General features: G+C 51.8%; 1 protein-coding gene and 1 long non-coding RNA gene across 7 annotated transcripts; one reads left to right on the top strand and one right to left on the bottom strand.

The window, feature by feature from the left end:
* Positions 1-908: 908 nt before the first annotated feature.
* Positions 909-3,567, bottom strand: Gm32510. The gene is made up of 3 exons (XR_870786.2): positions 3,477-3,567; positions 3,014-3,160; positions 909-1,100 (listed from the first exon to the last, which is right to left on the bottom strand). It is a non-coding gene; the product is annotated as a predicted gene, 32510 (long non-coding RNA).
* Positions 3,568-4,781: 1,214 nt separating this feature from the next.
* Positions 4,782-20,396, top strand: Clk3 (CDC-like kinase 3). 6 transcript variants are annotated; one of them, XM_006510739.4, is made up of 13 exons: positions 5,900-5,980; positions 9,150-9,301; positions 9,977-10,193; positions 12,294-12,390; positions 12,667-12,733; positions 15,649-15,765; positions 16,349-16,515; positions 17,422-17,516; positions 17,617-17,746; positions 18,290-18,372; positions 18,823-18,902; positions 19,190-19,280; positions 19,896-20,308. In XM_006510739.4, the coding sequence occupies exons 2-13, from the start codon at positions 9,150-9,152 to the stop codon at positions 20,070-20,072; spliced, it is 1,473 nt and encodes a 490-aa protein (XP_006510802.1). In that variant the 5' UTR covers positions 5,900-5,980; the 3' UTR covers positions 20,073-20,308. The 6 variants fall into 6 exon arrangements, with proteins under 6 accessions (XP_017168550.1, XP_006510802.1, NP_031739.4 ...); NM_007713.5 differs by having other exon boundaries at positions 5,903-5,943; positions 19,896-20,396; XM_030243931.1 differs by lacking the exon at positions 5,900-5,980 and adding an exon at positions 6,132-6,572.
* Positions 20,397-20,523: the final 127 nt, after the last annotated feature.

The following is a 20,523-nucleotide window of genomic DNA, read 5'->3' as shown; positions in this document are numbered from 1 at the left end:
TCACCACCTCTCCCTTGTAGCTGCAGAGGGCTCCAGAGCTCAGGACAGCTGTACCAGGGGCTCTGTTATAGAATGCCAGAGAGCAGGAAGGCTAAGGAGATGGGTTGTCTATCGGGTCCTGAGGGTTACCTAGCCCAGGTGAAGAGCAGTTGGATCCATTAGAGTCATCAATGGGCCGAGACACTGCGTCATTAAAACTTAGACATTTTAGCCGGGCATGGTGGCGCACACCTTTAATCCCAGCACTTGGGAGGCAGAGGCAGGTGGATTTCTGAGTTTGAGGCCAGCCTGGTCTACAAAGTGAGTTCCAGGACAGCCAGGGCTATGAAGAGAAAACCTGTCTCGAAAGACAAAAAAAAAAAAAAAAAAAAAAAAAAAAGAAAAGAAAGAAAAAGAAAAAAACCACCTTAGACATCTTGACAATCAAAGAGGCTTTACCCATATCCTTGCAAAGAGCAGAGATGGTGGTGGCTTTACCAGGAAGCCGCAGCCTACAAAGTCACCTCCCTATCTCTAGTGATAGCCACTTTATCTGGTTATATAAGGAACTGCTATCCTGCCCCTTCCTCTGTCTCCAGCCAGTGAGTGTCCCTCACCAGAGCCAGCACATGCCTTCCAAATATAAGCACAGCTCCATGAGAGAGAGAGAGAGAGAGGGAGAGAGAGAGAGAGGGAGGAAAGAGAGAGAGAGTGAGAGAGCTGTCAACAAGGCCTCCCTGCTGGGTGTTCCATTCCACTGTCTCCTTCATACTCCTAGAACATGAATCCAGATGTGGACAGGAGCTCTGAGCATCTTGGAGCTTTCATCCTGGTAATGGGAACTTGTCAGTTTAGAAGAAGTTTGGGGCTGCAGGTAGGCAAGAAGGACCTGGGGGAGAGGATGGGAGACTCGTTTTTCTTTTTGATCATTGACTCACAGCAGGCCTGGCTTAACCTTGTCTTGTGCTCACACTTCTGCAGAATTTGGGCTTGTTCTGACAGGGCCTCTGGCACTGCTCACAGGTGGCTGGCCAGCTTTATGTACAGCCAGCCACCTGTTCTCTGCCAGCCACACCGGAAGCTCCTTTGACATCTTCCTGTCCGTGAGTTTGTCTGAACACCTGCCAGGAAGAGGAGACATGCTGTGACCTGGATTCCAGGAGGCTGCTGTAGTTGATTCCCTCACTTAGCTGTTTAGTGGGGTAAACACAGAACAGTGGCTGTGAGTAGGACTGCCAGGCACAGCTGGCAGGGCTGTGTATGTGTCCACAGATACTGTGCAGCAAGCCCTGCAGTTTTTAGATAAGGAACAGCCCTGATTCCTAAGTATAGGGTTGAGATACAGAAGTGGGGCCCATCCCACCCTTCACCCCTGGCCCAGAGTCCCTCAATGACTTGATTCAGACTTCATATAGACATCAACCCCACCCAGCTTGTGCTCAGCTCTAGGCTTCCCTGAGCTATGGGTGCTGACTGCAGGCAGCCTTCCCCAGTCAACAAGACCTTGTTTGATCCTCACAAGAGCCAGTTTGGGAGGGAACTTGAAACTGAAAACAGGATGATGGGTGCCTTCGGTCATGTTGGCCATCCGGGAAAGCCTGGAGTTTGTACCCAGTACTGACTGGCTCAAGAGCCCACTTTTCCCAACTCTGCCACTGCCCAGTAGTCTTCCTCCAGGTACAGAATATGGAAACAGCAGGACTCAGGTGGATATTTGCAAGCTACTTACTTTATAATGTGGGGAGCCAGAAGCCCTCATCTCTACTCTGGTACTTCTCTGGCTTCATTCCTGCTCTCCATGCCCACCACTTTGGTGAGGGGATTCATGGGATAGCAGCTCAGTTGGCACCAACTTTTTTCACCACCGGCCTCTTCACAAGGACTGGACCAAGTCCTCCTGAGATTTCATCTACTCACAGGATGTGGGAGGACTCTGGGACTTTCCCATTCTCAGGCTTCAGGTCTCTGGTTCCAGCTTTAGGAAGGGCCTAGAAGATGCCTCTACTTGAACCCCTCTCCTACCCCACCCCTCAGGGCCCCGGCATATCTTTTTTTTTTAATTGGATATTTTATTTATTTACATTTCAAATGTTATCCCCTTTCCTGGTTTCCCCTCCGGAAACCTCCTATCCCATCCTCCTTCCCCCTGCTTCTATGAGGATGCTCACCCAACCACCCTTCTACCCTCTCCTGCCTCCCAACCCTGGCATTCCCTATACTGGGGCATCGAGCCTTCCCAGGACCAAGGGCCTCTCCTCTCATTGATGTCCGACAAGGCCATCCTCTGCTACATATCCAGTTGGAGCCATGTCCACCCAGAAGTGGACAGCTGCAGCATTACAACCCCTTTCTGGGACAACCTTGAAAGACACAGGTGAAGGGAAATCTTCACAGTGGGCAGAACTTCGAGCAGTACACATGGTATTACAGTTTGTTTGCAAGAAGAAATGGCCAGATGTACGATTATACACTGACTCATGGGCTGTAGCCAATGGATTGGCTGGATGGTCAGGGACTTGGAAAGATCACAATTGGAAAATTGGTGAGAAAGACATCTGGGGAAGAAGTATGTGGATAGATCTCTCCAAATGGGCAAAGGATGTGAAGATATTTGTGTCCCATGTAAATGCTCACCAAAAGGTGACTTCAGCTGAGGAGGAGTTCAATAATCAAGTGGATAAGATGACCCGTTCTGTGGACAATCAGCCTCTCTCCCCAGCCATCCCTGTCATTGCTCAATGGGCACATGAACAAAGTGGCCATGGTGGTCGAGATGGAGGTTATGCTTGGGCTCAGCAACATGGGCTTCCACTCACCAAGGCTGACCTGGCTACAGCTGCTGCTGATTGCCAGATCTGCCAACAGCAGAAACCAACACTGAGCCCCAGATATGGCACCATTCCTCGAGGTGACCAGCCAGCAACCTGGTGGCAGGTTGACTACATTGGACCACTTCTGTATTAGTCAGGGTTCTCTAGAGTCACAGAACTTATGGATAGTCTCTAGATAGTAAAGGAATTTATTGATGACTTACAGTCGGCAGCTCAATTCCCAACAATTGTTCAGTCGCAGCTGTGAATGGAAGTCCAAGGATCTAGCAGTTACTCAGTCTCACGTAGCAAGCAGGCGAAGGAGCAGGAGCAAAGATCCTCTTTGGTTGGTGGCTTAGTCCCTGGGAGCTCTGGGGGATATAGTTGGTTGATATTGTTGTTCTTCCTATGGGGTTGCAAACCCCTTCAGCTCCTTTATTCCTTTCTCTAACTCCTCCATTGGGGACCCCGTGCTCACCTACATATCTTATATTCCCAGAACTTTGTCCCTCTTAGGTTGGCACCACCTTCCAGCAGGCCCCTCCCCCTTTAAGCAGATTGACTCTCTCCACTCCAGGCCCAAAGCCCCTCCTTGTCTTCCTACATCAGCATCACCCAAGTTCACTCTAAAACAGGCTGTGAGGACTGATCCTACACTCTGGCATAACATCCACAAGTCCACCCTACCTAGGCCCAAGAGGAAGCGAGACTTCCAGAGTTAGGGTGTTTCTTGCCCGATTTGGGAAGCAAAGCTGTGTTGAACTTCCAGAGTATTGGGTGATCGCTTCTCGGCCTTTTGGCTAAGATCAAGTGCAGAGTATTGGGTGAGAGCCAAGAGAGTGGCATCACAGCACAGAGAAGAACCTGACCTCTCCCAAGATACTTTCCAGGGAGGTGACTTTAGAGCTGAGGCTCAAATGTACATCAATTCATTCCAGGCAGGACAAAGCTAGATATAGCAGAGGAGAATTCAAGGGCAGACAGAAGAGAGAGCACTGGGGCCCACGAACCTGGGAGGGGAAAAGAAAGGTAGAGAGAAATAGAAGCTGTAGGAGTTGAGTACAAGCAGAACGGGACATCACCTTGGTGCCCTGGAGTCAAGCTACAGACCAGGCACACAGAAAAGGCTTGACAGGCCCAGGGCACAGGCTGGTGGAAGCTGGTGCTTTGGAGCAGTGGGTAAGCAGCAAGTCTCCTTCTGGGGGAGCGCAGGGCTGAGCAAGGGGTGGAGGAGCGGTTCCAAGGTTCCTCTCAACAGAGTACCACAGAGATGAGATGTGTATGCCGGGAGACGTTCATCAACCTAACTTTACTTCAGAACCAGTTCTTTTCTTCTGCTAGGTTTTATGAAGAGAGACAAGAGGACGAAGGTCTAATGGGAGACCATCCAGGAGGAAGGCCAAGCTGCAGCCTCTGGAGAGGACAGGGCTAGGAGACAGCTCCTATATCAGCTGTCAGCAAGAAGTCCTCTCTGTAGAGAGAGTGGGGGCTGTAGGCAGATGGCCCTGATTTTTCCTGTTAGGATGGTAGGCAGGAAGACGGTCTAAATTATCTCATTTCTGACACTTGGGGTAGGGCAGGAGATGGGAACTTTTTGAGGATGTCGGCCTTAAACTGGAGGATGCTATTTTCCCGTAGCCATGGAAACATGGCTGGGCAGCATTGGTAGGAGGTGACGACACCACAGAAACCTGTGAACGAAGGAAATTCTATCAGTGTGGGCCTGGCCTCAGGTGGGAGCTGCATCTTCTGACGCCTGGATATTTCAATCTTTGGCTTCTAGGCTGGAAACCAATGGGGCAGGACTCGGGCAGAAGCAGTTGAAATGGCTGTTGAATGTCTGTGGGGTTGGAAGGTGACTATGAGTCAGTTTGAGTTTGCAAAACATAATCACCCAGCTTTTTAACTCAACCGCTTTTACTTGGTTGGTGATGAAGATGCCGGGCCATTACGTCAGAACCAGAGGCAAAGCTCTCTAAAGGCAGTTTCATCACTGCAGGGGGGCCTAGGGAGCCACAGCACCTGGTGGGCGCGCATCCCGTACGGGGAGGGGACACCTGGGAAACCCTGGCTGTCCGCGTTGAGTCAGCAAGATCCTAAAGCTATGCCCCGCCCTGGCCGGCCGCCGCAGCCTCGCGGACCTCGCGTGGCGTGGGGCAATTAGGCGCGGCACCCGCCCGCTTGGCTGCGCGACGCGCGGGGGCGGGGACGCTGTCAAAGCGAGGCCCAACCAAAGGACCGCGACTTGTATTCTCTTCTGAAAAAAAAAAAAATAAGACCTCATGATCCTGCCACGACAAAGCGTTGGACAGTAGGTGGGAGGGGTCTAGACTGGGTGCCTCACGCCCGATGCCGCAGCGAAAGGACGGGCTGAGTGACTCGAGTGGCAGAGCGGGAGCGCGGCGCGGCTCGGGGCTTTTGTGTGGCGCGGGTTTCCTAGCAAGACTGACAGCAAGACGCTCTGAGGTGTTCAAGGGAAGGGGACGATTTCTCCGTCAGACCCCACCGCCGAGGCTCGCGGGGATCTTCCCGGAGACTGCTCGCTCGAGCCAGCTGGGGCGTGGCACCAGGACTTTCAAAAAACCCGCACAAGCCGAGAGCAGAATGTGTCGTTTGCTTCTTGCGCGCAAGCGGAGTCGCGCCCGCCTTCCTCTGCCCGGGCGCACCGACCGCCTTCGTCTCTAGCGCCCTCCCGGGCCCCGGGAGAACAATGCCGGTCCTCTCCGCGCGCAGGAAGAGGCTGGCGAGCACAGCTGGGCCGCGGCGGGGAAGCGGCCCCAGCCTGGCAGTCCGGTGGGTTCCTCCTTTAGGCCCAGAGCCGTCCTCAGACCGTGGTCGCGCACCGATGCGGCCTCGGGGGCCTACGTGCAGCACCACACGGAGAGGGGCAGGCCGCGGCCCGAGGCTGCTCCCGGGACCTCCGGGAAGAGACCTCCACCGATGTCGCCCGGACCCTGGCGGGGCAGGCCAGTCCCCCAGAGTCTGCGAGTTCGGGGCTAGAGCGGTCAGGCCTCTGGGCCGGGTCGAGCCCGGGCCGCCGACGGCTGCGTCACGCGAGGGGGCGGTGCTGCCACGGGCGGAGGCCAGAGCCGGAAGCGGAAGAGGCGCTCGGAGTGGGGAGTGGGGCCTAGCCGCAGCCGGAGCCTGGGAGACGGTGAGTGTGGGCCCGAGCCCGTGGCCGGGCAGCTGGGGTGAGTCGGTGGGGACGGCCACGCCGGTACGGGTACCGTGCCACCCGGTCGGGTCTCGGCTTGGACCTATTTCCCTCTTCGGCCCACGTCAGGCCGCGGTCCCGACCTCTCACCCCTGACCCGCCGCTTCTCTCCCTGAGGGCGGTCACTGCAGACCCCTTTTCTGGTTCCCGCGGTGTTGGAGGCGGAGCTCCAGCGGCCTCGGAGCCGGCTGGGAGGCTTCCCTTTGGGTCCCGCGCCGGCCCGCTGGCTGGGTCGCGTCCGACCTAGGCTATCCTGGAAAGGCTTTCCCTGCCCCGAGCTCGAGGCTTAGCCCGCAGATCTCCTTCGCGCGCCGCCTGGAGTTTGATTCTGGCCCAGGCTGGCCATCCCTTTGGTCGCCGGGTCTTCCCTTGGCGGTTACGGGGAACGGGGCTCTGAGATCCCTGGGATTCGGGCAGAAGGAAGGGACTCGAGTGCGGGCCGCCGGCCCCCTCCGTGTTTTGTTATGATGGAACCGCTCCATCCCGGAGAATGGGCCAGACCAAGCCAGGAGTACAAATGTCCAGGCTGCTCCTCGGTCCGGTCGGGAGCCTCTATGCTTTAGTTCCGGGTGCGGGTGCCCTGATGCTTGGGTGGGAATTGCCAGAGTCTAGCCCCCATCAAGGCGGAGTTGGCGGCCTTCCAGTTTCCCTCCTCCGTGCCCTTGAAAAGGAGGAGCGTTTTTGCCCGGTGGCAGCCGCAGATTGCGAGGTGGCAGGTTTGAGGTTGCAGTGGTGGGGCACTGCCAGCCAAAAATAACCATGGGTCGCTTGGGTGGCAGGAATCCGGGAGGGCAGCCGCTGACCTGGCTGGCTGCTCTTCTTGTTAGCCCGGTTCTCTAGCCAGGAACAGCAAATGAGAAGCCAGAGAGGCCTGTGCTCATAGAAAAATTGGCATCCAGTAACTTGGTCTCATTGGTCACATTGCCTTTTTCTTCATTGTTCAGAGCAGAGCCTCCCAAAGCATAATTGTGGCCTTTACGTTTTAAAAAGCTTCTTTGCCGAGGACTCATGGAATCGGAGAATTTGTGAGAAATAGGCTCAAACGACCTGGCTGGGAGGAGGACATGGGCCACCTGGTAGCTCCCATTTTTCACCTGCCTGGGATGCGTTGCAAGGGAGATTATCTCCATTACTGCCTATGTGTGGTACTTCATGGCCAAAATATTGGGCCATCTTTGCCAGTATGAGAGGTGTTATCTTCATTTTTCAGGCATGACAATTTAGGTCTAGAGTGACTTGTATAAGGCCACAGGGCCAGTAAGTGGCAACACTGGGATCGAGTTCAAGGTTTCCTGCCAAAACTTCCTACCCGGTCCCTTGGAAGGAATTATAAATTAAGGCATTCAACATAGCCCTGAGTGTTAGCCGGAACCTTCTCAGTGCTAATGAAAGGCTGTCTTTAGTACTTCTTGTGGCCCAAACCTGTGCTAGGCTTTTGACTTTATAGGGCAGACATTTAATTCCTATGGAGCCTGTAAGAGATTATTGTTCCCTTGTTTCAAGAGGAGGCTGAAGCTTAAAGTGGTTTAATAACTTGCCTAAAGGCAACAGTGAAGTGGTATTGCTGTGGAGCAGGTTGGCATTCGACTCTGAGGCTGTGACTTTCCACTCAAGTAGACATATGTGGTCATAGAAATCCACTTAGGTCCCAGAAGGAAAATTTTGGTCTGCTGTAGATTAGACCGCATTACAACATCCTCCAGATAGGATGCTTAGGGTGCTCTGTCTGCCTGGTGAGGATGGGCAGGACCACTTTGCCTTTTGGGAAGATGTATGCCTGGCCAGTAGGTTGTCTTTTGGGTCAGTTGGTGAGACATGGGCTACTGCTTTCAGGCTACAGCCTGAGCACCTGTCATAAGGTCATGGGGTGGGGGACATTCAGATAAGTGTGAAAACAACAGTGCCTTTCTTAGGGCTCCCAGAGGTTTACATAAATTGCCTCCCAATCCTGCTCATACACAAGTACCTATTTCATCTTTGGACTGTGCTGGTGAGATGGAGCAGCCTTGATGGATTTGTTTAAAAGGTGCTTGGCCAGGCAAGCCTAGGACTATGCACTACTAGAGGTTGGGTGTGAGCAATTGAAGGCTTGGAAAGCAAACAAGCTGTGCTCTCATGCCTGGCCATCTGGTGGACAAAATGTGAAGGGGCTGGATATGGGTGAAAACGGTGCCAGACTCACGTAGCCATCTCTCTGAACTGGCTGCTGATCCCATTTGGGAGTCTCCGGTATTGGATCTAAGTACTCCGTGGTTAAGGAATACTTGTCCTACTTCCCAGTGTAGACCTACAGCCACGTCTTCTTGGCTCCTTCAGAGATAGGGCACAAGAAAGAGTGCCGGAGTAGGAGGAGCTAGAAGGGATGGCTATGATGCTGTTAAAGAGGAAGCACCTGGTATGGGACTCTAGTTGGTCTGAGGGCCACTAAAATTTGCCTCAGGCAAGCAGCTTAGATACCTGATTGTGGCTCCTTTCTGGGCTGATACTCTGGATGGGTCAGCAAGAGCTGGGCAGGCCTTCTGGGCCCAGGCCCACTTGGCTGGAACCTGATAGGAGTAGGGACTATTGGTGAGACATTGTGTCTTTGCTCAAGGGTCAGAGTTCTCATTTCTACTGTGGTTCCTCACTGACTGAAGAGTTTTGAATTTCTTTGAGTTGAGTCCAGTTCATTGCTTTAGCCAGGCAAGTTTCAGTTTAGTACTTTGGCTCTGTGCCACCAGTTCATTAGCTCCAGGCTTCTAGAACATTTAGGTTATAGGATCCCATAGGCATGAAGAAATTGAGCAAAAAACCTCTCCATTCCTCCTGTCCTTGGCATCCCCGTGGCAGTGCTCAGCATCCCACTACATCTACTTCTGTATCTGGGCCCTGGCTTGCATAGTTTGAGTGTTCAGGCCCCTGGGCCAGGCTGGAGAGGCACCTGTTTGTTTATTCACTTGGCAGAGGAGGGAGTCATCCACCCATTGTCTGCTGTTCTGTCACTGTGACATCAGAGTTCTTCTTTACTTCATAAACCCCTGGGAGGGGCTACCCCTAAACAGAACAATGGGCCTCTTCTTCAGGAGCACCTGGCTGCACCAGGCAGCCCTGTGGCTGGAAGCAGTGAGCTGTGTGTTGAGCAGGGCTTTCTCTTTCTTGTGGCCTAGATGCATCACTGTAAGCGATACCGTTCCCCAGAGCCAGACCCATACCTGAGCTACCGCTGGAAGAGGAGGCGGTCTTACAGTCGGGAGCATGAAGGTCGACTACGATACCCATCCCGAAGGGAGCCTCCCCCACGGAGATCACGGTCCAGAAGGTGAGTGGGATCTGGGTGGGAAGAAGCTTTCCTCAGCTAGATGAGTAGAATGGCCCAGAGCTCTGCTGCTCTCAGGCTCCTTTAGATGGCTGCTTCTGCCCAGCCGCCCGTAGATTCTTGCCCTGACCTCTCTGGGATCCTTGCCTGTGCTTGCTTCCTTTTCCTGGCCTCAACAGAAGTTACCTTCCTTGTCATCCTTTCTTTCTTTGTCAGAGTGGTCTCTCTCCCTCTGTATTTTCTAGGCCAGTACCCTACCCCTGAGTCTTCCTCAGTAGAAGTAGGAACATCACCCTAGCCTTGAAAGACTGGTCCCAAGTCCTATCTAAGTCCCCAGACCAAAGTTACAGTTGTAGCAGCCTGGTCAACTCTGCTATTCTTGGAGGCCTTCCTGTGCTCCCCTTCTTCTTCCTCCCTCTGTGGCATTAGAGGGACACTGTGGCACTAGAGGGACACTGTCATTACCTAAGGCTCTGGAGAATAAGCTTTGTATCTTTGTACCTTCTCTTGCCCTGTTCACTCCCCCTCAGCCTGGATACTTCAGCTCTAACAGGCTTTCCTTGAGAGCCTTTGCAGGGGCCCTGCCAAAGGCCTCTTGCCTGCTGGCTAGTAGGAACCCTGCAGCAGGAACCTGGCTAGTAGGCCTTCTTGACTCATCTTGCTACCCCCTCTTGGCAGCCATGATCGTATACCCTACCAGCGGAGGTACCGGGAACACCGTGACAGTGATACGTATCGGTGTGAAGAGCGGAGCCCATCTTTTGGAGAGGACTGCTATGGGTCTTCACGTTCTCGACATCGGAGACGGTCACGAGAGAGGGCGCCGTACCGTACCCGCAAGCATGCCCACCACTGTCACAAACGCCGTACCAGGTCTTGTAGCAGTGCTTCCTCGGTGAGTGGTGGCCAGAGTGTGCTAATAGGGGCCTAAAGGCCTCACCTCTTTCTCGCTTCTCTCAGGCTAGCTGGTCTGGGTGAGTACTGGCAACCCTGTGTACATACACCATTGTGGGTACACACATGAGGTGTGTGTGTGCGTGTGTGCTGTCTGGTATAGGACTGAGCAAGGATGGTATGCCTTCCATTTTCTGGCCCCTTGCCAGTGGCAACTATAAGGGCTCTGGCTCCGGCGTTGGCTGATTTCCAGCCTGTCTATATCTTTCCACTGTTCCATACACAGGCTACATGGTACACATGATTGGGACACACTTCTCAGGGCTGGTACTAAGATTGTTGTTTGTGGTTTGGGGCTATATGGCCTGGTCTTCTTCACATCAGGTCTGTCCCCATCGGGCCCACCCCATAGCTAAGTGCTTTGATGAGTGTGGATTTGACCTTCTCTGCAGCCTCATCTCCACAGTCCTCCTCTCCCAGAGGACCAGAGTCTGTTATTACCCAATAAAAAGGGGACACTTTACCAGTTAATTTTATTTTTCTTTTTTAAATGCTGGGAGTCCAACCCAGGGCCCATACATACGAGGCAGATACTCTACCACTGAACTGTATCACACCCCATTCCCTACACCTCCTCTTTGTTTTTGAAAGTCTTATGTATTCCAACCTAGCCTAAAACTCATGATCCTTTTCCCTCTACTTCCTGAGTGCTGGGCACCACCGCCTGGCTTCCTAGGCTTTTCTTTTTTTGATATGGGTCTTGAATTTCTGTGTTTACTTTTCCAAGTTGCTGGTCTGTAAGAGCACATCACTTTGCCCTGTCAGTCAGCTCAGGTTGGAAGCTTCTCATCAGACCTCCAGCCAGGCTCTCTTCTACCTTGTTCCTTTGTAGGTGTGCTACTTACGGTAAGGAGAGGCAGCTGTCTGCGTGGTGAGATCCCAGGCCTCACCTTGTTGCAGGCCACTTAAAGACCAGAGCTTGGCCAGCATTCTAGGGTGGTGTGTGGAACAGACCAAGAGCCCACACTGTATTCAATCCCATGGAAAAGGAAGGTCACTCGTGTTTACAAGGCTATGTGCTGTCTTCTCTTCTTCCTGTTTGTTCTCCCCGTGTTGTCCTCCTGCTGGCCAAGCGGCCTCTTAGTAGTGGTGGGTTTGGTGAAGGTATCTTCTCTACCCAGCGCTTGACCTGAGTGGTGTGAGCTGAAGGTTGACTTGCCGGTGAATCAATCATGGCTTGTGGCCTCACACAGTGCCGTATGCTGCCACTGGGTGGCAGTGCAAGTCTGGTGCTCTGCTTATTTTTGGTGCCCTCTGTCGTCGTGGGCTGGGTCTGGCTTAGGAGTGGCACAAGTCCTAAGGCCAGGTCAGGAGCTGGCTTGGGGCCTGAAGGTCGGCCAGCCCAAAGGATCTCAGCCAGGCTCATTTCCTGCTGGAGTTTGGTGGCAGGAGGGCTGCTGGCAGAAGTCTGTTTCTGGTAGTTGGTTAAGTCTGGCCAAGGATGTCATGTGGGGGCAGGTAGTAGCTTGGTTCTACGTGGCAGCTGTTGAATATGTTGTAAGGCTGTGTGGACCAGCAGAGGCAGGCAAAGAAAGGGTGAGCATACTGTTGCTGCTGAAGCCAGGATAGCCCTACAACCTGTCCAGAAGGCTGGACCCAGGTTGGGCCAGCCGCCTTTTTTGCGTCGTCTTCAGCTCTGGCCAGAGTCACGGGAGGGTCAGGGAGGGGGAGACTAGAAGAGGAGGGAGTCAGGGCTGTGGCTGTCCTCGGGGCCTGGCCCCTCTGTGTCATAGGCTGGACATCTTTCTGAGCATTTGTGGCACTCTTCTTAGAGATAATGTCCGAGTTTTCTTACATACCTGTAGCTGTTTTTGCTTTTCTGTTTTGAAGTCAGTTTGTGTCTTGACGTGTCCCTTGCAATATCCCTATCGTTATATATGCTGTGTGCCTTATGAAATGCTGGGATCTGGAAAATCCAACCAACCAACCCACCGGCTCCTCACCGTCTCCACCTCTGCCTTTGACTGACACCTCAATCTGTCAATCGGAACCGCCTACCATGCGATTGGTCGGATGGCGTTTCGGGGGGCGGTGCATGCAGAGAAGCCAACAGAGCAGTAAGCGCAGCAGCCGGAGTGTGGAAGATGACAAGGAGGGCCACCTGGTGTGCCGGATCGGCGATTGGCTCCAAGAGCGATGTACAGCCACCTTTCGTAAAACTTTACCTCTCTACTTTCTACCCCCCTTGTTAGATGAGACCTCTCCTGCGTGGAGGGGCCTCTAGTGCGCGTGGCGCCTTAGTGGGGCCACCAGTAATTGCCTGAATGACACAGACACTAGCAACTTCTGTTTTAAAGAGTGTAGCAGTGAGCAAGAACCTTTGTTGTTTTTGAGGATTTGAATGCTGTGAACTTGCAGGAGCTGCCACCCTCCTACCCTCCAGACTCTCATGCCCAGCTTCTTCTTTCTCACAGATGAGATCGTGGGGAACCTGGGTGAAGGCACCTTTGGCAAGGTGGTGGAGTGCTTGGACCATGCCAGGTGAGCGTGCTGGTACAAACATCCTTGAAAGAGCTAGTGCAGCTCTTTTTGGAGGGCCGCACCATTGCTGGATGTGTTGGGTTTGCTGATCTCATGAAATAAGGGAGGCATCCTTGGGGTTTGACAAGCCTGTGACATCACTACAAGAACTTTTAGCTAGTGTGTGCCTCCTCCCTGGTTACCCACTTCTCAGCTGTGGCATTGGATATGTGGCCCAGTGCTGCATCCCATGAGCTTTTGGATATTTTTGGCCAGGCTTCATCTATCTGGTTTCTTGGGCAGAGGAAAAGGTACATATAAGGTCCTGGGAACCTTTAAAGAATACAAAGGGAGTCAGTGCAGGGCCAGAGGAGGTGGACTTCATCTCTGCCAGCAGGGCCAGGGGCTTCCTTTGAAATGAGTTACATCTATGTTAAAGATAAGACGGCTGTGGGGAGGGACCTTGTTTCAGAAGGCTAAAGTAGTGGCCTCTCCCCTTGGCCAGAAGGTTGAGGATGCTGCTGGCTTGGCCTGATAGTACTTTTGCCCCTCCCATGTCTTCCTGAGAGATCCCAGCCGAAGGAAATGAGACTTTGGCCTTTCTCACCAAACAGCTACCAACTACCCCAGTGCGGCTAGGGTCATGAGTAGTCCATGCTGGCTGGGAAGGCAGTACCTGTATGTGCCATAATGCTGGGGCCAGATCATTCTCTCCAATCCTAGCAGTATAACACTTACTGCTTATCATCTGTCAGCCTAGAGTCTGCTTCCTTCCCTGTAGCTGTATGTTAGAGAGGCAACCCTCTGGAGAGCCAGTTCCTGCCTTAATAATCTCTAATTGCTTTAGTTACAGAGAACTGGTATCCTCATTTGAGCTATGCAGGGCACCGCTTCAGAAATGAAATATGAAGATGCTCGGGAGTTGCCCAAGTTACACCTCAGCCATTGATGACAGAGCTGGGCTTGCTGTTCTTGGTCTCCCACATTAAGTGAGCTGCTCAAAAAAGACCATTGCACCCAAAATCAGCCATCCCCTCAGCTATGAGATGAAGTGCTAATGAGAAACTTCCTCCTGCACCCATTTTCTATTCAACCATTTCTAGGTTCTTCATCATGAACCTAGAATGAGTATAAAGGGACACATACACACAGTCCTGTGACCAGATGTAGACAGGACAGGTCCAGGAACTCTAACCTAGGAAGACAGCTATACTATGGGCTGTCCCTCTTTGAGTAGTTGGGGGTAGGAAATGAGTCCCTGAAGTCACTAAAGGACAGACAAGGTCCTGGGTCCTTTAAGGTAAATGAATGCAAAGGGAGTCAGTGCAGGATCAGTGGAGGTGGACTTCAGCTCTGCCAGCAGCCTGGCAGGGGCTTCCTTTGAAATAAGTTATACATATGTTTAAAGATAAGACGGGGGCCTGGAAGCCGGGCAGTAGTGGCGCACACCTTTAATCCCAGCACTTGGGAGACAGAGGCAGGCGGATTTCTGAGTTCGAGGCCAGCCTGGTCTACAGAGTGAGTTCCAGGACAGCCAGGGCTACACAGAGAAGCCCTGTCTTTTTTTTTTTTTTTTTTTAAGATTTATTTATTTATTATATGTAAGTACATTGTAGCTGTCTTCAGACACTCCAGAAGAGGGAGTCAGATCTCGTTACGGATGGTTGTGAGCCACCATGTGGTTGCTGGGATTTGAACTCTGGACCTTCGGAAGAGCAGTCGAGTGCTCTTACCCACTGAGCCATCTCACCAGCCCCCAAGAAGCCCTGTCTCGAAAAACCAAAAAAAAAAAAAAGACTGGGCTCTGGAGAGATAGATGACTCAGTGGTTATGAGCACTGACTGCTCTTCTAGAAGGTCCTGAGTTCAAATCCCAGTAACCACATGGTGGCTCACAACCATCTGTAGTGGGATCTGGTGGATCTGGTGCACTCTCTGGTGTGTCCAAAGACATCTACAGTGTACTTATGTACATACAATAAATGAATAAATCTTTTTTTTTTTTTTTTTTTTTAAAGGTAAGACTGTTGTGGGGAGGGACCTTGTTAGAGAAGTTGGTAGTGTGGCCTCTTTCCTTTAGGCCTGCACTGTCCAAGAAACCAGAAAAGAAAATTTAAAAAAAAAAAAAAAAAAAAAAAAAGAGGGTTATCAAAGCAGGGCATTCTGAAGAGGGTGTCTTTGCCCAAAGGCTGATGAACTTGTTCCTAGCATCCAGGCCAACCCTTGAGGTATCAGGATACACCGTAGTGGGCCAGGACCACCTCATTTCAGGTCTCCACTGGTATCTTAGTACTAGCTCTCTTTGGCAACGTAGGCTGACATGTTTCCTTGTCTGCTCACATCCTGCAAATGGCCTTCTAGAGTAGGAGTGGAGTATGAAGGGTAGAGCAACAACTGCAGGAGCGAGATCTTGGGGGACACGGACAGAAGGTTCTTGGCCCTCTGTAGCTGGTGGTAAATTAGAGGCAGATAGTTGGGGGAAAGGACCTAGAATAGGGTGCAGTATAAGGAGTGACCAAGCTTCCAGCTAAAATTCCACTACTGGTACCCTAACTGCTTGTTCGGTCTCACTACTACCCAAGCCAAGAAAGCTTGGCCTATAGAGTAGGTTGCCAGGTAAGCTTCCAGGGATCTGGGGTAGTCAGGATTACCTCAGCTCCTCTGCCTGGCTTCTCCCTGGGGAGCTGGGAGTTTCTGAGATCCTGAATGGACATGACAACTTGAAAGCTGAGACAGCCCTAACAGATAGATGCCAGGGAAGCTTGAATGGTGAGCAGGTCTGGTGTTGCTTTTAACAGGCTAGATCTCAAGTATGAATACAGTCTTAGGACCTGTGGTTTACGTAGTAGAGTTTGTTAGGAGTTGCTGAGTTTCAGGGAAGGGGAGAGAGCTGGACATTTGGCTTATGGGAACCTTTGTTTCTCTCCTCCTCTATAGAGGGAAGTCACAGGTTGCCCTGAAGATCATCCGTAATGTGGGCAAGTATCGGGAAGCTGCTCGTCTAGAAATTAATGTTCTCAAGAAAATCAAGGAGAAAGACAAGGAAAATAAGTTGTGAGTATCTGCAAAGAGTGGACAGGTATCACTCAGTGGGTGGCATTCTCTAGTTCCAGCTGCCTAGTGTCCTCGAATTTGGTACTAGTCACACAGTACTCTTGGGGTTTGACAGTTGTTCTTTCTATAAAGAGCCCTTGGACTTCAGGCTCTACCCTGCCTGGCTTGTGTTCTGAAGTAGCCCAAGCCTTGCATTTATGAGTTAAGGGACTTAACAGGCTAGGGACACTTAAAGAAGACACCAGTGAACTTCTCTATAAGCACTTAACTGTGCTACAGTCAGCAGAGGGGCTGCACCTGCCCAGGTCCTCTAGAAGCTCAGCAGTACATGGAGGCCTGCGCTGTACTGGTGCAGTTGTATCTGCCTCTCAGTAACTGTGTCAGGGCTGCTTACCCTGGGTGCCATGGGTGAGCTGGGATCAGAATGTAGCCCCTCCACACAACATGTACAGTTCTTGCTAAGCACATGGGTGTGGTAGTGGATTGGCATGTGCTCTGGCTCCAAGGCTTGCTTTTTACCTTGGTAGAACAATTGGGGGTCAGGTGAGGCAGAGCTTGAATCTCACCTGTCCTTTTTCTCTAGCCTTTGTGTCCTGATGTCTGACTGGTTCAACTTCCATGGTCATATGTGCATCGCCTTTGAGCTCCTGGGCAAGAACACCTTTGAGTTCCTGAAGGAGAACAACTTCCAGCCTTACCCCCTACCACATGTCCGGCACATGGCCTACCAGCTCTGTCATGCCCTTAGATGTAAGTGTTCATTGTTGGTCACCTGGTGGTCTTGCTGTCCTCTAGCACACTGTTGATCATTCTACAAGGTCTTACAGGCCTAGAGCGTCTGGCTGAAAGGTTCTTCTGCCTTCAGATAGGAATTGTAGTGCAAGAATGGAAAAACTTGAGTCTCTTGGAGGGACTTCATAGGCCAGGCGCTTCCCCAGGTTAGGAAGAAAACAGGAAAGTACTCTAGAAGTGGCCTAGCTACTAACCCTGCCTTCACCTTTATGGAAAAGAGGAAAAGGAAGAATGTGGACCCAACAAATTCTCAGGTCCTGCTAGTCAGATACCTCCATCACTCATCTGTCCACCAACCTTGAAGAGCAGCTTTGATGGTACCACAGTAGAACTTATGTGGAAAGGCAACTTGGAATGTGTCAAGTGCAGGGCCTGAATAGGTGATGGGGAAAGAACCAACTATTAAAGGACACAGCTCTACGAAGATCTGGGGTGTGACTCACTCCAGTGGAGAAGGAACATGGTGGGAAGTGCTCTGGCTCAGGGGGATCATGGAGTTGTGAGGATCTTACAGGGCAAGTGAAAACCGGGAGGTTGAAAAGTAATGGCGTTAAGACGTGCCAGTGATGTAGAGTGGAGGCAGGTGTCCCTTCATAGGCATGTGATCCAAGAGTCACACCTTTGGTGCAGTGAGGCCTGTTAGGTAGCTAGTGCTGAGGAGGATTTACCCATGTTGCGGCTTCAGCGAGATGGGGGGGCTTTGCCTCTGTAGAGTGTAGAGGCTTTATTGATGGAAACCACTCCTTCTATCCCTGCCCTCAGAATGCTTATGAGGTTTCACAGAGCTCTTGAAAGCTGGGAAAGGCTAGGGCCTAGAACTGGTGGGCAGCCTAGGGTCTCAATATGTGCTTCTCCCTCTCCTAGTTCTACACGAGAACCAGCTGACCCACACAGACTTGAAGCCAGAGAACATCTTGTTTGTGAATTCTGAGTTTGAAACCCTCTACAATGAGCACAAGGTAGACAGCACTGACTGGGTGGGCAAGAGTGTGGCCCTGCTCTAAGGTAGATTAGATAATGCCTGAGCAGACTGACCTAGGTGGCATGCCTTGCCTTCAGAGCTGCGAGGAGAAGTCAGTGAAGAACACCAGCATCCGAGTGGCAGACTTTGGCAGTGCCACGTTTGACCATGAACATCACACCACCATTGTGGCCACCCGTCACTACCGCCCACCTGAGGTGATCCTTGGTGAGTGGCTTCATAGCCTTCAACATTGTTTACATCTGGCAGTTATCAAAATGAATAGCTGGGGGGCTGGAGAAATGGCTCAGTGGTTAAGAGCACTGTCTGCTCTTTCAGAGGTCCTGAGTTCAGTCCCCAGCAACCACATGTGGCTCACGACCATCCGTAATGGGGTCTGATGCCCTCTTCTGGCCTGCAGGCATACATGGAGGCAGAACACTGTATATACAATAAATAAATCTTTTAAAAAGAATAGCTGGATGTGGTGGCACACAACTGTAATCTAAGCCTTTAATAGGTAGAGGCAGAACAGATCAGATAAGGCTGGCCCTGGGCTACCCAAGACCTTGTTTCGAAATGAGGCAAATGGTGGTAAACAGTATCCATCAATCTGCCATCCAGGCCTACACAATATTTGAGATGAGGTAGACAGTCTTTGTCTGAAACAGCCTTGTTAGTGGGGCTTGGGCAAGAGTTTTGCCAGCCAGACTTGTAGCTTCCTAGGAATTTGAGGTGTTGGTTCTCATATTTTAACATCTTGACTTACAGAGCTGGGCTGGGCACAGCCCTGTGATGTCTGGAGTATCGGCTGCATTCTCTTTGAGTACTACCGTGGCTTTACACTCTTCCAGGTATAGTACTGCATTGGTGGATTGCAGGGGACATGAGCAGGAAGCTCTATGTGGTTGAGGAATTGATGTGTTCCATCCTTATGATGTGAGTCTAGGTTCTTAAGGGTTATAGTTGCTCAGGGGAAAGAATCAGTTGGAGTCTAAAGCAGGTAGGAAGGATTTTATCAAGGACAAGACTGGGTGCAGAAAGATTCGGTCTGGGCAAGGGCATATCATAGGCAGCCTTTTGCATGAAGAACCAACCTGGTATGCCAATAGCCAGCCAGGTCTACCTGTGGGGCCGAAGAGCCCGAGCCTGGCCCTAGTTCCAGGCCTATGGGCTGCCACCAAGTTGGTTTTTCCTCTCCTGGAGAAGGGAGGGCTCTTGACCTTTCCTCATGCTTTTTATTCTCCCAAAGTGTGCAGAGGTTGGGCCTAATTCCTACTTGCTCTGTCCCTGGTCTTCTGCAGACCCATGAAAATAGAGAACACTTGGTTATGATGGAGAAGATTCTAGGACCCATCCCATCACACATGATCCACCGTACCAGGTAAGAAGTCTCCATGGCTCTGGGTCAGCAGGGTACCAGAGATACTGCCCTTGCCAAATACTTGATGGTTCTCCAAGCTGCTACATAGCCTTTACTGTATGTCTCTCAAACCAATCTGGTAAAAAGCCGTTGCCCCCACTTGCTAGATCAGGCCCACACCTCTTTTCTGGCCCGGTTCTGCTACTTGAAGGCTGACAGGGACCACCCTTTCCCACTTCCCACCTAACCCTAGACCCTAAGGGCTTCTATTCCTTGACTCCCCTTTCTTCTCCCCCTTGACTTTCCAGGAAGCAGAAATATTTCTACAAAGGGGGCCTGGTTTGGGATGAGAACAGCTCTGATGGGCGGTATGTGAAGGAGAACTGCAAACCTCTGAAGGTCAGTTTCTGGCTCCCCCAGCTCAGCCCATGCCAAGGAGACCCCAGGCATTGGGCAAACAAGCAGCAGAGGCAGGATGGGCAGCCAATAGCTGCCTGATCGTCTCAGTTCTCTGTGAGGCTTTCTGCGTGCTGGCCTTGAGGGGCTCTTAGCCCTGCCCCTGTCCACAGGGTGGCTGAGAATATAATGGGGGAAAAAACACAGAAGAGCCAACTGTCAGACTGCTATTTCCTGTCCCTCTCTCTTCTCTGAATTTTGGGAAGAATTAGGCAGGACTGAGGCAGGGGGAGGGAAGACCTAGATGTGACTAAGGAGGCCTGTCAACTGTAATTTGGTACCTGGACAAGTGCATTTTGCAGAGGTGATTTCTACCCACCCATCAGAACTTTGCATGTGGGGTAGAGGTACCAACCCAGCAAGATCCCACCCAGTAGCCTAAGTTCTGAGCATGAAAGGAAATGAGTGGCTGTTCTGTCCTGGAAGGCAGAAGTAGTCCTCCAAGGAGGCATCATTGCCTCCTCAACCCATCCCAGCAAGGCATCCCAGAGGCAAGGGGACTGCGGTGGCTTCCCACAACCCTGCCGTCCAACTGAGGCACCTTGTGTCCTTGAGCAGAGTTACATGCTGCAGGACTCCCTGGAGCATGTGCAGCTGTTTGACCTGATGAGGAGGATGTTAGAGTTCGACCCTGCTCAGCGCATCACATTGGCAGAAGCCTTGCTGCACCCCTTCTTTGCTGGCCTGACCCCTGAGGAGCGGTCCTTCCACAGCAGCCGTAACCCCAGCAGATGACAGGTGCAGGCCAGCACACGAAGAGTTGGAGAGCTGGACTGGGCTGCTGGCCCCTTTTCTCCAGCCTCTCCCACTGGCCTCAGAGCCAGAGCCACCGATGAACAGTGCAATGTGAAGGAAGGCAGGAGCCTGCAAGGGAAGGGGGAATGTGGTGCCCGGCTGCCAGAAAGCACAGATTGGACCCAAGCTATTTATATGTTGTAAAGTTATAATAAAGTGTTTCTTACTGTTTGTAACCCCCTGGTACCAGTGTGTCCATCTCCAGGCTCCTTGCCCTCTCCCTACGCTGACTGACTTATTAATAAAGTCTTTCTTAGCAGCTCAGCTTGTGGAAAGCCAAGTGTGGTTTGGGCCAGACACAGAAAGGCAAGCCAATAAATAAGCTAGAAGCTGGAACATCCCTTTTAGGGCAGTGGTTCTCAATCTATGGGTGACAACCCCTTTGGGAACT

The sequence above is a fragment of the Mus musculus genome, chromosome 9 (assembly GCF_000001635.26).
Source record: "Mus musculus strain C57BL/6J chromosome 9, GRCm38.p6 C57BL/6J".
NCBI lineage: Eukaryota > Metazoa > Chordata > Mammalia > Rodentia > Muridae > Mus > Mus musculus.
The sequence above is the reverse complement of the archived record's forward strand: the minus strand, read 5'-3'. Positions and strand labels throughout refer to the sequence as shown.

What these genes read in the sequence shown, in the direction of transcription:
- Clk3 (NM_007713.5), top strand. Translation starts at nt 9,150, where the DNA reads ATGCATCACTGTAAGCGATACCGTTCCCCAGAGCCAGACCCATACCTG. An exon ending in CCCTCTACAATGAGCACAAG is followed by an intron (nt 17,517 to 17,616) that starts GTAGACAGCACT and finishes CCTTGCCTTCAG; the next exon opens with AGCTGCGAGGAGAAGTCAGT. An exon ending in GTGGCTTTACACTCTTCCAG is followed by an intron (nt 18,373 to 18,822) that starts GTATAGTACTGC and finishes GGTCTTCTGCAG; the next exon opens with ACCCATGAAAATAGAGAACA.